The sequence below is a fragment of the Capricornis sumatraensis genome, chromosome 22 (assembly GCF_032405125.1).
Source record: "Capricornis sumatraensis isolate serow.1 chromosome 22, serow.2, whole genome shotgun sequence".
NCBI lineage: Eukaryota > Metazoa > Chordata > Mammalia > Artiodactyla > Bovidae > Capricornis > Capricornis sumatraensis.
The window spans coordinates 31,474,123-31,489,105 of NC_091090.1; the positions used below are offsets into that span (position 1 = coordinate 31,474,123).

The 14,983-nt window shown below is 47.5% G+C and overlaps 1 protein-coding gene and 3 non-coding genes across 4 annotated transcripts; all 4 read left to right on the forward strand.

Annotated features, from left to right (window-relative positions):
- The first annotated feature begins 1,061 nt into the window (after window positions 1-1,061).
- On the forward strand, window positions 1,062-11,997 carry DDX39B (DExD-box helicase 39B). The gene is made up of 11 exons (XM_068994238.1): window positions 1,062-1,108; window positions 2,306-2,646; window positions 3,807-3,934; window positions 4,214-4,306; window positions 6,347-6,530; window positions 7,632-7,750; window positions 9,981-10,112; window positions 10,814-10,923; window positions 11,021-11,165; window positions 11,305-11,452; window positions 11,798-11,997. The coding sequence occupies exons 2-11, from the start codon at window positions 2,436-2,438 to the stop codon at window positions 11,812-11,814; spliced, it is 1,287 nt and encodes a 428-aa protein (XP_068850339.1). The 5' UTR covers window positions 1,062-1,108; window positions 2,306-2,435; the 3' UTR covers window positions 11,815-11,997.
- LOC138069825 (small nucleolar RNA SNORD83) lies at window positions 1,772-1,850 on the forward strand. The gene has a single exon (XR_011144096.1). It is a non-coding gene; the product is annotated as a small nucleolar RNA SNORD83 (small nucleolar RNA).
- Window positions 4,001-4,070, forward strand: LOC138069827 (small nucleolar RNA SNORD83). The gene has a single exon (XR_011144098.1). It is a non-coding gene; the product is annotated as a small nucleolar RNA SNORD83 (small nucleolar RNA).
- On the forward strand, window positions 6,588-6,664 carry LOC138069826 (small nucleolar RNA SNORD83). Its single transcript, XR_011144097.1, has one exon. It is a non-coding gene; the product is annotated as a small nucleolar RNA SNORD83 (small nucleolar RNA).
- Window positions 11,998-14,983: the final 2,986 nt, after the last annotated feature.

The window sequence follows — 14,983 nt, forward strand, 5'->3', positions numbered from 1 at the left end:
TGTTAAATGGTTAAGTGATAATAGGTAAAAGGTCAAACGTTTGTTATCAGTTTTGTTAAGTCACATTTGACTTCTGTAGCATATAAAAGTGAGGCGGGAGATATCAAATGTTTCATTCAGGAAAAATATCCAGGATGAACCAAGGGAGGGGTTATTGGGTAAAGGGTTAAGCACATTCTGGTTGAAATAACATTTATAAAATGTTATGTAACGCTCAGGTTTCCCTGGTGGCTCAGTAGGGAAAGAACCAGCCTGCAATGCAGGAGACCTGAGTTCAACCCCAGGGTGAAGAAGATCCCCTGGAAGAGGGCATGACAACCCACTCCAGTAGTCTTTCCTGGAGAATCCCATCGACAGAGGAGGCTGGTGGGTCTGACACGACTTAGCGACTAACCCACCACCATGTAACCCTCATGCCCTAGTATTTATCGTTAACACTTGGGGCAGAATCTAGACCCCCCAGTCCTGCACGCAGTGGCTTCAGAACACCTTCCTGACTTACAGCCCAAGCCCACGGCCCTTAGGACATCAGCCAACCATTACTTTGGGTAAATGCCGTTCCAAGGTTGGGGAAAAGGTAGGGGGTAGGATCCGTGAGACCTACTCAACTACCTACACCTGGGGCTGGCCGTTCCCTAACTCCAGCGCCAGCGCCCTCAGGTCACCTTGACTACCGGGCCAAGGACCCCGTGGGAAATCGAATCCCGCCAGCTTGGGTCCTCCTGCACCCAGAGGAGGGGTGCCCAGAGAGAAGACCTGAGTGGCAAGAATCTAAATGAAGAGAGAGGCGCGGAAAAGAACTGGACAAGCGGAAAAAAGATAACAATGGGAAGGATTATAGTTTCCTTGATGCGTTTTGTTACTGGTAGTAGCAAAAGAGTAAGAAGTGGCTTAAATTTTTTTTTTTCACGCAGGCATTTTCTAAAGGCAACCCTAGAACGAGCAGAACTACACAACCGTAGAAGGCCCGTCTTCCGGTTCTTTGCGCCTGCGCGCTCGCATCAGCGAAGGCGGGAGGCCGGGTGGAGGGAAAACCGGGAACCGGAAGTGAAGGCAGATTCCCTTCTTCGTCGCTGTTGCCGCCGCCATACGTCTTTGCCTTGCTCAGGTAAGCTTTGGGCCTTCGGCACCATCCGCCTCCATCTGCGTTTCTCTGCGGCCTTCCTGTCGCACGAGCTCCTGATAGCCCTTGTACAGGCCATGGTCTGGTTGCTGGAGTCTGATTGGGTCGTTAGTTCCATTGCTTGCATCTTTTTCGAGATGAAGAAACTTTGGGGGGGAGGTAGGGAAGCTAGGGGGGCCCAATCCAAGATGGTGGCCCCGGCGCCATTGTGTTTTCTTTGCTTCTCGCTCCTTCGGTGGCCCCCTCGATTACTCGAGGCCCCAGTGACATTGAGAGGCGGCGCCAGGCGTCCTCTGGTCCTGGGTATTTGCGGAGGGCGGGGTCTTCTCATTTTCCCGCTTATTTCTGGGTCCTCGGTCCGCGGCGGGAATAGGAAGAGGAGCCGGCTTCTAGGCCTACCTGGACGTTTCTCGGCCCGATTTGCCCACCGTTATTCGGAGCATTTCCTAAATGTTTACGAGTGGTGTCATTGTGTGTTTTTCGGAAACGAGCCAACCTGAGGAGTGATGGAGGAGTGGGTTTTTTCTCCTGGCCGAGCCATTCTTTAGCCCCCACCCTCCTCCGCCACCACCGCCGAAGGATTTTTTACGCGCGAATGTGAGGTGTCTGAGGAGTGGGAGACTGGAGTGTTGGGAGAAGTGGATGGCAGCCCCATGATGTTTCCATTTTGAAAAGTGAGCGCTTTGCGCAATGACGACCGTAAATCTATCACCCTTGACTGATGGCTGCTGTCCACACCTTGAGATTATAGGGAAAGCACAAGGTCTTTCGTTGAGGATTTTTCATTTTGTCACTTAACATTCTCCAGTCTTGTAAATTGTTAGTAGCAGCCTGTTTTTTATGTGTCTTTAATTTTTATCTTTACTGCTGTCCTGGAGTAGGAATTGAGAAGCTGGCCTGGCCTTTCTAGCTTTCCGGTTTCTGCTTCTCCGATCCTGTCTTTTTGGGAACCTATGTCCTAATCATCACTCCTGGGAAACACACTTTTCCCATTCCGTGTGTTATGTTTACCTTTTGTTTCTTTGTCTTGTGTTTTTTTGTTACTTTTTTTTCCCCTTTGTTACTTTTGTTTCCAGGTACATGTGTCAGTTTAGGGAAAGGAAGAGTGTGGGGATGGACGGGATAGATGGTGACTGCTTTACTCATGACTGATGTCTTCTCCCTGTTTTTCCCCCCTCCCAGCTCTTCTGTCAGAAACTAGTGTGTTTCTTTTCCTCTTCTGTTCCTCAAGCCCCCACTCTCCTCCTCTTGTCTTCCTTTATTCTGCGCTAACCCATCCGGAGACCCTTCCGCTTCTCCTGCCGGCTCAGTTATGGCGGAGAACGATGTGGACAATGAGCTCTTGGATTATGAAGATGATGAGGTGGAGACGGCAGCTGGGGGAGATGGGGCTGAGGCCCCTGCCAAGAAGGATGTCAAGGGCTCCTATGTCTCCATCCACAGCTCTGGCTTTCGTGACTTCCTGCTCAAGCCAGAGTTGCTCCGGGCCATTGTTGACTGTGGCTTTGAGCATCCATCAGAAGGTAAATTTCCTGTTGGGCATGGAGTACTCATTGGTGCTTTAAGGATACAAGAAAACAGATAATAGCCATGGTCCCTTACAGTTTTATATATAGGATAGATCAGGAAATAAGCACCAGAACCTATTTCAGCAGTAGAAGATGTTTATATAGGTTCGTCTTTGTTCATGATAGTATGTAAGTGCTAGTGATTTCAAAGCAACTTAGAGTGGCTCTTCTCCTTGTCTCCTTGTTTTAAATTTTGTCTTTTAATTTAAAATTTCCAAAGAGGAGCTGGTTGGACCCTTGGATCAAGTCATCTCTGGTCTCTGCAAACCTTTATGGCTGGTCTAAAGATAGCTGTCTTTTGGGTCAAGTACTAAGTTCTTCCCTGGTGGCTCAGACGGTAAAGCGTCTGCCTGCAATTTGGGAGACTGGGTTCAATCCCTGAGTCGGGAAAATCCCCTGGAGAAGGAAGTAGTGACCCACTCCAGTACTCTTGCCTGGAAGATCCCATGAACGGAGGAGCCTGGCAGTCTATAGTCCACAGGGTCACAGTCGGAGATGACTGAGCAACTTCACTTTCACTGGGTTCTTCATTTTGCTCAAGGTTGCAGAGTTATGTCACCCAAAGCATGACAATCTAAGTAGGAGAAGTAGCCTGTGACAGGCACTCAAAAGTAATGGATTGTTACAGATTAAGGAGCATTGGGATAGAGGAGCACCTAAGATGACCGATTGGTAGATGCCCAGAGGGTTGATGGCAGGACTTTGGGCCCTGGAGTTAGAAGAGGCTAATACTAGAAGAAACTGGGAAGGTCTTGGTTTGGGAATCACTTTGAGGGACTTCCCTGGTGGCTCAGACGGTAAAGCGTCTGCCTACAGTGCGGGATCCCTGGGTCAGGAAGATCCTCTGGAGAAGGAAATGGCAACCCACTCCAGTATTCTTTCCTGGAAAAGCCCATGGACAGAGGAGTGTGGTAGGCTACAGTCCATGGGGTCGCAAAGAGTTGGACACGACTGAGCGACTTCACTTTCACTTTGAGGGAGCAGAGAGAGGGTATAGAAATTGACAAGAATTACTTAAGAATTGAGTGGTGAGAAATGGGTTTGGCCTGGTGCAAAAATGTGGTGGAGTTCTCTGGAGATTGGAGTCTAATTTACCTTTTCTTCCCTATTTCTAGTCCAGCATGAGTGCATCCCTCAAGCCATCCTGGGAATGGACGTCCTATGCCAGGCCAAGTCAGGCATGGGAAAGACAGCAGTGTTTGTGCTGGCTACCCTACAACAATTGGAGCCAGTTACTGGACAGGTACACTTGGGGAGAGTGCTGGGCAAGGCCTCTTGGCTAGTAGTGTTCAGGAGGGGTGTTGTCTCAGCTACATGATGCTTTCAGAGCTGTGAGTTCTTGCTGCTAAGAAGACCTTTATCACTCTTGACTGAGAGCTCTGGGGAATATTCTGTAGTAATCATGGGGTTGATTTAGACCCGGAATTGTAGCCGCTTGTGATCTGCTGGGTATGCTTTTGTGGCATCCCTGGTGAAGGGATATACTGTCTGTGTCTCCATCTACTGCCTGCCCCCCCCCCAGGTGTCTGTACTGGTGATGTGTCACACTCGGGAGTTGGCTTTTCAGATCAGCAAGGAGTATGAGCGCTTCTCCAAATACATGCCCAGTGTCAAGGTAAGCCAGGGTAAGAGGCTTGGAGGAATGAGGGTGTGGGGAGTTGGAGGCCTTGGGAACTTGCTAGATCAGTAGTCTTCACATCCCATAGGTATTAAATACCTGTACACAAATAAACTTGTAGGGCATAGTAAGTTCCTGCAACTTAGGTGTGTAAGAGATTTATGTTCTGATACGAATTATACTTGTTAGAGGTGCCTCCTATATTGTATTGATGTGTGTATACATTGTATCAGCATGTATATACACTGTGTCAATATGGGTGTGCATTGTGTAGCTGTGATATTCAAGGTGTGGTTCCCAGACCTGTGGTTTCAGTGTCACTTGGGAGTGGTTGGAAATGTAGATAGATAACATGGGTTCCACCCAGACCTATCCAGTACGAACATGCATTCTAACAAGATTCTCAGGTAATTGGAGTTTGAGAAGCATATGTATATGCTTGATGTATATAATTTTTTATTCTCCTTGGGTGAAAAAATATAGTTTTGTTCAAATTAAAAATTTCCCCCTTAATTATTATATTTAGAAGTAGGAATATTTGAGTAGTAGCCATAAACTAAAAGTAATTTGTTTAAAATAGTGGTAGTAGTACTTGGGTTTGGTAAAATGTGTAGTTAATCCAAAAGATCTTATCATGAATTTGTGTTCTGTCTAATCATACTTCACACAGAGTATCACTTGTTAACTTTTTTTTTTTTACTTCTAATGTTCTGTGAAACCAAGTATTAGGCACTATTTTCTCAAATTTGTCTACTTAAAAGCCATTTTGACTTTTCATGTAAGACTGTTTAGCTTGTTTACATGGTTCTTTTTCCCAGAACTTGGGGAAACTATTTAATTTTCTAAATATAGTCAAAGCTCTGTGTGTGTGTGTGTAAAGTATATCTGTGTTCATACATTGTCAGTTTTGTTAGCATTTACTTTCTGTCCTTTTAGCAAGTGGACTTTCCATGGACTATGAAAACATTTGTTGTTGAGCTCAATAGAGAGCTAGGATGTAGTTTCACCTCAGTAGGTTTAATTCATCACCTGTGGACTCAAAAGAGGATGTTCTTGGTGTCAAGATCAGATATAAATTTGATGAGTCTATTTGTCCTTTTGTTCAATATTATGCTTCAGTGATTTGATAAAGAGATTGGGCTAGTTCTGCAAAATGTCCTACCTCTGGATTTGTCTGGTTACTCTCCTGTGGTGGTGTTTTAACTTGTTTTTCACTCCCAGTGTTTCCTGTAAACTGAATTTTTTTTTTTTTTTTTGGTGCTGTGGCACCTAGTGTGTGGGATCTGAGTTCCCCCACTAGGGATCAAACCCATGCCCCTTGCATTGAAAGTGCAATAACTACTAGACTGCCAGGGAAGTCCCTAAACTGAAAGTTATGTTTGAAAGCTTAACTGATTGAAGTTAAAGATTTTGGGCAAGAATTCTTCATAGATGATGCTGTGTATCTCCTGTTTTGTTGCAAACCACTTGTCCCACAATTAATGGTTTTAGATTTACCCTAGACTTAAGGTTGTGATAGTCTGATCCCTTGATTGGTCTCCCCCTTTGAAACTAAAAAAGCAGTTTCTGATGCTGTATTAAAAGGCTCAACAGCCATTTCCTGAATGGTTTTAAGGTGGAGTAATATGTGTACCCTAAACAGGGTCTATTCAAAGGAATTTAAAAATCTAGGGTCAGTTAGTAACACTTGATACCCGTGAGCTTTTTTTTTTTGGTACTTGACACTTAATTTCTTGCCATCCTCATTTTTACAGTGAAGCCTGGCTTTGGAGCTGGAGAAGGAAAATTGTTAGATTAAGTCAGAAGAACTAAATGCTAGTCCTCAGAGGCATGATCAGCCATGTAGTTTAGGACAGGTCACTTTTGTTCCTTAGCTTCAATGTTTGGGGGATACGATACTTTTAGATTAGGTGATCTCATGTTCCCTTTAGCTCTGAAATGTTCTGAGAATTGGTTAGAGCAAATTGAAAGGATGGGAACCTTGGGAAGGTTGACCCTTCCTTCCTTGTGAAATATTGTTCTCCTCTGGGTTGGCAGGTTGCAGTGTTTTTTGGTGGTCTGTCTATCAAGAAGGATGAAGAGGTGCTGAAGAAGAACTGCCCGCATATCGTCGTGGGGACCCCTGGCCGCATCCTAGCCCTGGCTCGAAATAAGAGCCTCAACCTCAAACACATTAAACACTTTATCTTGGATGAATGCGATAAGATGCTTGAACAGCTCGGTGAGTTGTCCCAGTCGGGCTGGGCTGGTCTAGTGATCTGGGAAGTTGCCTTTTGGAGCCAAATGATGCTTATTTGATACTGGAGCACTTTAGTGCCAGGACGACTCTTAATCTATCACCCATGACTGATGGCTCTGGCTTCCCTGGTCAGTCTCTGTTAGGCTTGTTAAGCTTCCTTGGTGATCAAGGAGAAGGGGATCATGTTCTTCCTTTTTGTGGTAGATGTTTATCTTTGAGAGGAGGGACTTAGCTAATCTTGGATGTTAGTCACACCACCATTGTGTCCTTTGTAAATCTCTATAGTGGGTGTCAAAGGGAAGACAATGGAGCTGGGAAAGGAGACAGTCTACTTGTTTGGCATCCTCAACTCAGGATGTATCATCAGATTATAGCTGAATAAATGTTTCGACTTAAGTTCTGGAATGAATGTGGCAAGTGTGTGTGGGAGTCTGTGTAGTGTGGTGTTTCCAGTGTGCTAAGTGCTGTGAAGAAAGGAAGATGTTTTATGAGAACTCAAATTTGGTGAATAAGACTAGGGATGGGCATATACCCAGGGATAAGTCATTCCAAATGATCTTTGGCTATTCTAGATGGCGAGCTATAAAGTGGGCTCCAAGTAGAGATGTCATATTTGCCTGACTGGATAGGACAGTGTGATCCAGAGGAAGCGTGGAATGGACTCTGACAGCTGGAATGTAATAGGTGCGCGATATTGGTAGACAGTTGGAGCTTGGGGAGAGAGGAGTAGGGAGAAGGGCTTTGTAAGGACTTAATCTTTGTGCGCCTCTGCAGTGGGCTTTATCCCCATTTTCCAGTTGTGGGCTTTGGGGTTTCATCTAATTTCTTTCGTGGTTAAAATACACGGCTGGAACCTGGTCCATAGGCACTGTTCTTCCCACTGTATTGCAACCCTGGACGTGATTACATGGCGGTTGGAGATAATAGAGTAGAGAGAGACCCGAGGCAAATCTTAACCCTGACCCGCAACTCTCGGCTCACCCATTTCCAGCAGTCCTTACCTCATTGGTAAGCCTGTCTCTGATCTTCATTTATGATAATATGTCTCCTTTCTACCATAATTTTTTTTTCTTCTTCCTGTAGACATGCGTCGGGATGTCCAGGAAATTTTTCGCATGACCCCCCATGAGAAGCAGGTCATGATGTTCAGTGCTACCTTGAGCAAAGAGATTCGTCCAGTCTGCCGCAAGTTCATGCAAGACGTAAATACCCTTCTACCTTCTCTCCCTCCACTCCCCGCCCGCTGCCTTCTCCCCCTCCGCGCCCTCTTCCTCCAGACTCCCTTGTCCTTCAAGCGCCAAGAAGGGGGCACGTGCCCATTTGAAAGTGATGACTCCTTGAAGAGACACACAGAGGCAGAGACAGTTAGTGTTAGGGTCTGCGCGGCGCCAGGGAAACTCCGGAAGACTTGGTCGGGTTAACGTGAGAGCGGGTAGTGTTCGACTTTTTTTTTTCATCAAAGCATTTTTGAACCTCTTCTCCCTTTTTGGGGGAGGGCAGGATTTTCTGCCCTACCACCCACCCATCGTCTTCTACATACCCCCTACAGCCACGCACCCTCCAGGTGGCGTCAAGCATACAGCCGGAGCCTTCTGCTCCCCCAAAGTCATAACCTCCCGGTGGCAGGAGAGCAAGAGAGGGACAGACAGATGGCAGGGCATGTCCAAAAGAAGAGCAAACAGCACACACGAATCCGCTCCCTCCCCACCTCCAGGGGTGGGGGCCTTTGGCACCTCAATCCCCGAGTCCATGCTCCTTCCTACCCGTACCTCCTCGCACCCGTCGGAACCTCGGTTGATGTGAACCAGCAGCAGAGAAGCACCGTGGCGCGGCGGGGGAATGCGGACGCACCCGGCGGTGGATGGCGGCAGCGGAGGCCGCGGGGAACCTGACCAGGAAGCTGAGGACCAAACCAGCCTCTTTTTCTGTTCCCGATTTTTTTCCTGAACCCAAGGCGTGCCGTGCTCCCTGTTTCTTTCCATTTGTGTTGGTGGGGAGGGTTGTTCTGAGTAGGGTGGTAGATTTTTATTTTTTCTTTTTAACTTTTTTAATATTCAGAGGGATATGGAAAAAGTAAAGTGAGGCGCTCCACTTGGGTGTAACCAGGTGGTGGTAGGGTCTGGGCTAGGCGGGCCCTTGTGTAAGCAGTGGAGTGTGTTCTTTCCCTCCCTCCCTGCTGTGCTCCTTCCCATGGACCATAACTCTTACTTTTAGCTGTATTTGGGGTTCAAGTTAGATTGGAAGGAAGCCATGGAACTTCTCTTTGGAAATCCTTCCTTTGCTAGTCTGCATTCTGAAGTTCAGCTTCTGGTTTTCGCCTATGACACACTTACCCTTTCCCCAAATCTTGTACCCTGGGGTTTTATGTTAACCATGGCTTCCTGGTGGCTCAGATGGTTAAGAATCCACCTGCAATGCGGGAGACCTGGGTTGGGAAGATTCCCTGAAGAAGGGAAAAGTTATCCACTCCAGTATTCTTGCCTGGAGAATCCTCATGGACAGAGGAGCTTAGTGGACTTCAGTCCATGGTGTCACAAAGAGTCGGACACGACTGAGTGACTAAGCACAGCACACAAGGGAAATTGGGCTTTAGAGTTGACTCTTGTGTCAATTACCACTTTTTTTTTTTTTTTGTAAATGCTATCTGCCTTCCCTTCAAGGGTTGTGTGTGTGTGTTTTGTTTTTAAAGATGACTGAGTAACTCTGCTGCTCTGAATTTGCTTCTTACCACCACTCATTGTACCTTCCTCGTAACACTGTAGATGGTTTGATTTTTCGTTCAGAGACCAATCTCATCTAAAACTGTTTCCTTGTGGTCCGAGAGCAAGTTGCTACTCAATCTTTGCCTCTCTTTTCATGGCATTTTGACCTTAAGTCCATTGAAGTATTCTGATCTTCCACCTTCCTAATGGGGATATGGGAAGACATCTATCTTCCTTATGGAGATATGATTCTCCTAGTTGAGAGAATATGCAAATGGAGCCCTGCCCCGTATTAAACCAGCTCTAATGGAGTTATTCTGACCTCGAGTCACTGTTGCCATGATTTCCCAGGTGTTTGCTTCATGTTCTCGCTTTGAGAACCACTTCCCTTTGTTTTCTTTCCTCCACCACCTCCGTTTGAGGTAATGGCATCTTGCCATTGGATGGTTGGACTCTGCCCTTTCCTCCCTGCAGAGTTCCTTTCCTATAACAATTTTCAGTTGGGAAGTCTTAAAACTCAACTGATAGGAAGAAAATCAGATCTAATGTCCAAAAGACCACATTAAAATGTGGGTATTTTTGGGGGTGGGGCTGGGTTTTCAATCTTCTCTCTTCTCCCCATCCCCCCATGGGGTGTATTGGAGATCAACTTCCTCCACCCCCCCAGGTTTAACCCCCCCACTCTGCCCTCCTCCCGTTCCCCACCCCTTCCCTCCCCCCTCCCCCCCAGCCAATGGAGATCTTCGTGGATGATGAGACGAAGCTGACGCTGCATGGATTGCAGCAGTACTACGTGAAACTGAAGGACAACGAGAAGAACCGGAAGCTCTTTGACCTTCTGGATGTCCTTGAATTCAACCAGGTTAGTTGTCCGGGGTCCAGTAGGGAGAATGAGTACATCTCCAACTGTTGGCAGAAACCTTTTTATTGAGGAAGCCACGTATGCCATGTGAAAGAGAATAGTGGAAAAAGTCTTTTAAATGAGAGACTTTGAGGGGCTGAGCGTGAGCACAATGGGAACTGCTTTTCTGTTCCGTGCCTGACACAGAAAGTAAACCTCAAATTACAAAATCTTGAGTCTTAAAGTTAATGAGAGTCCCACAATAATTAGACATGTTAGGTTCTTAAATTTGTGTTTTGCACTGCTCACCAGGGAGAAGTGTTTCATTACTTGTTGTGTGATTTGTTTGCACTAAAAATCATTTTCTATAAGCTCTTATTATGTTTGATGTTTTGGTGAGTGGGAATAATGGTCATGTCTTTCCAGACTTAGGTCAGATTTTTACCGTTCTCATGTGGTGGCTTCATTCTTGTCTCCTAATGTATCTGATAGTTTTGGTTACTGTTTTCCATATCCTCTGCAGCATGTTTGTCTGCTCAGGAAAAGTCAGAGCCAAGCGGGAAAGACTTAGTATTTAGAGCAGAAGAGGAAGTATGTGATGGGGACTAAGGAGTTCTTTTAGAAGAGTGTAATTACTGAGAACTCCTGCTTGTAATTTTTCTCACACACACCCACATGGGCGCACATCCCTCCAATCTCATACACACAACGCACGCACACAGGTGGTGATATTTGTGAAGTCTGTGCAGCGTTGCATTGCCCTGGCCCAGCTCCTGGTGGAGCAGAACTTCCCAGCCATTGCTATCCACCGTGGGATGCCCCAGGAGGAGAGGTGAGTCAGAGATGGGCAAGATGTTTTGTGTCCTTGTGAGCAAAAGGGACCACTGAGAAGAGAATCTCAACACTTTCTGCTTTCCTTTCTCATAAAGGCTTTCTCGGTATCAGCAATTTAAAGATTTTCAACGACGGATTCTTGTGGCTACCAACCTGTTTGGCCGAGGCATGGACATCGAGCGGGTGAATATTGCTTTTAACTACGACATGCCTGAGGATTCAGACACCTACCTGCATCGGGTAAGCCCCACACCTGGAGGATAGCCCAGTGTCCTCTCCCCATCCTTCAGTTTATCTTTTCATATCTTGCATTTCATCCCTCCTTTTGTGTGTCTTCCTGCTGTGGGGCCTGCTGGTCCTATCACATATCTCCTTCCAGGTGGCCAGAGCAGGCCGGTTTGGCACCAAGGGCTTGGCCATCACATTTGTGTCAGATGAGAATGATGCCAAGATCCTCAATGATGTGCAGGATCGCTTTGAAGTCAATATAAGTGAGCTGCCTGATGAGATAGACATCTCCTCCTACAGTGAGTAATGATCTCATGAAGCTGCTTCCCCCAGTCCTTTAGATTCTCTTCATTGCTTAGTGGGTTTTTTTCTTAAAGCCCCTGGTGCATGGTGGCCACTTGACAAGTTCGACATCCATATTTCTGCTGCCCCCACCTTCATGCTCTGTTGGGATGTTTAGTTGACCTGTGTATGGAGGTCTTTTCTCAGGTCAAATTATTTCTCTTTGTCTATCCCCAGACCTATCTGACCCACATACCACACAGACATCTGGATGTGTTGGGAGAGGGCTGTCTGTGCCGACTTTGATTTTTAAAAAAAATTTTTCCCCACGCTGTAGTCTAACTGCTGTATTTTCTTTTCAGTTGAACAGACGCGGTAGAGGACTCAGCCCCCATTCTGGAATGCGACAGTCCTCTTCAGGAGAGAGCACCAGGCGTGGGGGTGAAGGAGACACTACTGGCCCCGGCCCCCACCCCATGACTCCCTCTGCCATCACCACCACTCCTAAAACCCATTTCCCCGATTTGTCGGAATTTTTTTTTTTTTTAACAAAACTAAAAAACTTATGCGTCTGTGGTGTCTATAAGCATTCCATCCCTTTATTGGATTTGGGGTGAGGTGGTTCTGGGGCATAATCCAGAGTAAATTCCTATGGGGATGCTGTGCCCTGCTGTGGGCTGAGGTCAGCGGGAGGTGTTGAATTGGGATGTGAGTGAAAAGACTGCAGAGGCCATGAGTTCTCATGACTATCCAATTTCTGGCCCTTTTGTGGCAGTTTCGTCTGTTTTCTTAGGGCCTGGGAGAGGCTGGGATGTTGCTGATCCAAGGGCTGGGGAGGGTGGCGTGCAGTTTCAGGGTTGGAGGGTGAAGGGGCCACTGATGGAACGCTTAGGCGACTTCTCCCAGGCTCTGTGTCTCCGCATCTGTTCCTTCAGCTTCTGTGTCTTGAGCACCAGGGCCTGGGCTTCCCAGGCCCCCTCTTGCCCTTCCACCAGGGCCTGGTACAGCTCCAGCTGCTGCTCCAGCAGCTCCTCCGCCTGGGCCAGCTCAGCTGTGGGGCGGGGCTGGCACTCCTGGGAGGGCAGGGCATTAGGGAGAGGTCATCAGCCAGAGCTGTAGGCTGAGGCTCACTGGAAGTCAGGAATTCTACCTCTGCCCCATTAATTTGAGGTCATCTTACTGCAGAGCCAAAGCAGTTTCCTGTCTTGGGCATAGTCCTGGAGTGGGGTGTGGGGTGGTGGTGGTAGAGATCACAGCCCAGGTGCTGTAACTGGACTTGAAGGTGCGTTTGGGAAGGGGAGAACCGGCTGTCCCAACCCTCCTGAGAAATAATTAACTGATAGATGAAGGGAAGTTATTCTGTTCAAGGACTTTGTGAACTGCAAGGAGGGTAGGGTGCAGATAGAGGGTGTCTGGTGGTCTCGAGTGGAGTGGGGCAGGGAGGGTGCTTTAGGGAACTGAGGGTTGGGACTAGGCCACAAACGGGGTGGGGGTGGGGGGCATGTGCTGTGCTGTGCTGTGGTTAGTCTCTCAGTCATCTAGGACTCTGACCCCATGAACTGCAACCCTCCAGGCTTCTCTGTCCATGGGGATTATCCAGGCAAGAATAGTGGAGAGGGTTGCCATGCCCTCCTCCAGGAGATCTTCCCAACCCAGCCATCGAACCCAGGTCTCTGGCAGTGCAGGTGGATTCTTTATCATCTGAGCCACCGCGTGTGCTCTCTGCTGACCTTTGGTGACACAGAGGGGATTCTCTGCCCCCCCCAGTACAAATTTGCCCTCATCACCTCCACCTTCCTTGGTGCCACTTACCCTGGAAGGTGACATCTTCCCACTGCGTGTGGAGCTCGTCTCTGCTGTGCTGCTCCTGGGATTCTGGGAGCAGCACCTCCAGGAGCCCTGGGGTGTGGGGGCCCAGGATGGCAGGAGGAGGCGGCGGCAGCATCGGGAGAGCCAGGCCAGAGGGAGGACCATGGCGGGTGAGGCAGGGAGCTGTCTGAGCCACTCCACAGCCACCAGGAACTGGCTCCCTCCAGGCTGTGGCCTCGCTTCAATGCCTGGCCCTGCCCCTGCCCTGCTCTGTTGCACCCACCCGCCTCCCAACCTGGCCCCAGAGTCCAGGAACTCAGGTTCCCTAGTGTGAAGTTGTTCCTGCCAGGCAAAATTTGCTTTAGAACTCTGGTCCCCAGCCTACCATGTCTTGTGTCAGTAATTCTTAGCACTGTGTGTTTCTTACTCATTCCTCTCAGTTCTGCAAGGGAGAATGAATTACATGACTGGTTGGCAGATGAGGAAATGCTCAGAACTTCATTCAGTACTCACTCATTCAGCAAGTATGGGCTGGAACCTGCTCTGGGCTGGATGTGCTCAAGGCTCCACAGCCTGCTGGAAAAGCCTAGGTCTGCCAGACTTGAAAGCTCACACCCTTGACCTGGCTCAAGTATTGATTTTCCCTTTCCTCTTCTTGTCGGTGACCTTTCTCTTGTCCCTGTTGTACATTGTACATTGTTGGGGTTTGCCTCCTCTGTTAAGTCGGCACCATATACAGTTACCAGTTTCAAGCTTGGTTGAACTGGTGAGCCCTCGCATCAAATCCGCACTAGAACAAAAGCCTTGTCCCCTCACTGAGGCTTGTGTATACATACTGGACTTCTGCAGTGTGTTCTGAAATGTCCTGTTGTGGCTAGAGGGCACAGTCATACCCCTGGCTCACAGAGTGGATGGTTCCACCTTTGATCTTCTAGGAAAAAGTAGGTCCTCAGAAAAACATGCCCCAGAAAGCAAGGTTGCTGGACAGTGGACAGCTGCAGTTTGCTATCTGGGACATCACTGAATTTGGAGGGAAGATGGCCTCTGCCATAGTGTGGGGGTCAGAGGAGCAGAGAGGGAGACCTTCCTGGAGGTCAGTGATTCTTGAACTTGGGCTGAAGCAACTTTAGATGAAGTCAGAGATCTCTGGGTTCCCCGTTAGTTGGCAAGTTCCCATTTTTTAGTGGAAAAAGAATGGAGAGTCCCTGTTCAATTTTGGAGGAGACAAGCCTTCCCTCTTGTCTCTCAGTGATAGGGTTATATGTGGGGGCTCATTTTTGAACTGCAGTGTGTGCACAGCTTTAAGTCTTACTTGTTGAGACATAAGAGGCCCAAATAAGGGAAACTAGTACAAGGTTAAACAAGCCACAAGTAACATTGAAATGAAACTAAGCACATTTATAAATTAAAAGCAAGATTAGCAGCTATTAATTGAGAAACTTCTGTAAAACAGTCTAGATGAGGCACTAGTAACAAAGTATCCTACCTGAAGATTAGACTTTTCTATCATCTGAATTTCTGTTGCAGGTTATGAACTCCAAAACGGACCAACATCCAGTGATTTGCAGTAGGCAGTCCTAAGCCACGAATTATAGTAGAGTCTGGATTTGGCTTTGTCTGGGAGAGCTAAAAAAGAAAAGACTGGTATTTGGATCAGTTCAGATTGGGTGAGCTGTGGATCTCATAGTCACGGAAATGAAGGGATGAAAGTAGATAAATGTAAACCTAGAGTTATGTCA

Excerpts from the sequence above, each read along its gene's own strand:
- DDX39B (XM_068994238.1), top strand. The coding sequence starts at position 2,436 with ATGGCGGAGAACGATGTGGACAATGAGCTCTTGGATTATGAAGATGAT. Across the intron at positions 10,924-11,020 it reads GGGATGCCCCAGGAGGAGAG|GCTTTCTCGGTATCAGCAAT; the intron begins GTGAGTCAGAGA and ends TTTCTCATAAAG. Across the intron at positions 11,166-11,304 it reads CAGACACCTACCTGCATCGG|GTGGCCAGAGCAGGCCGGTT; the intron begins GTAAGCCCCACA and ends ATCTCCTTCCAG.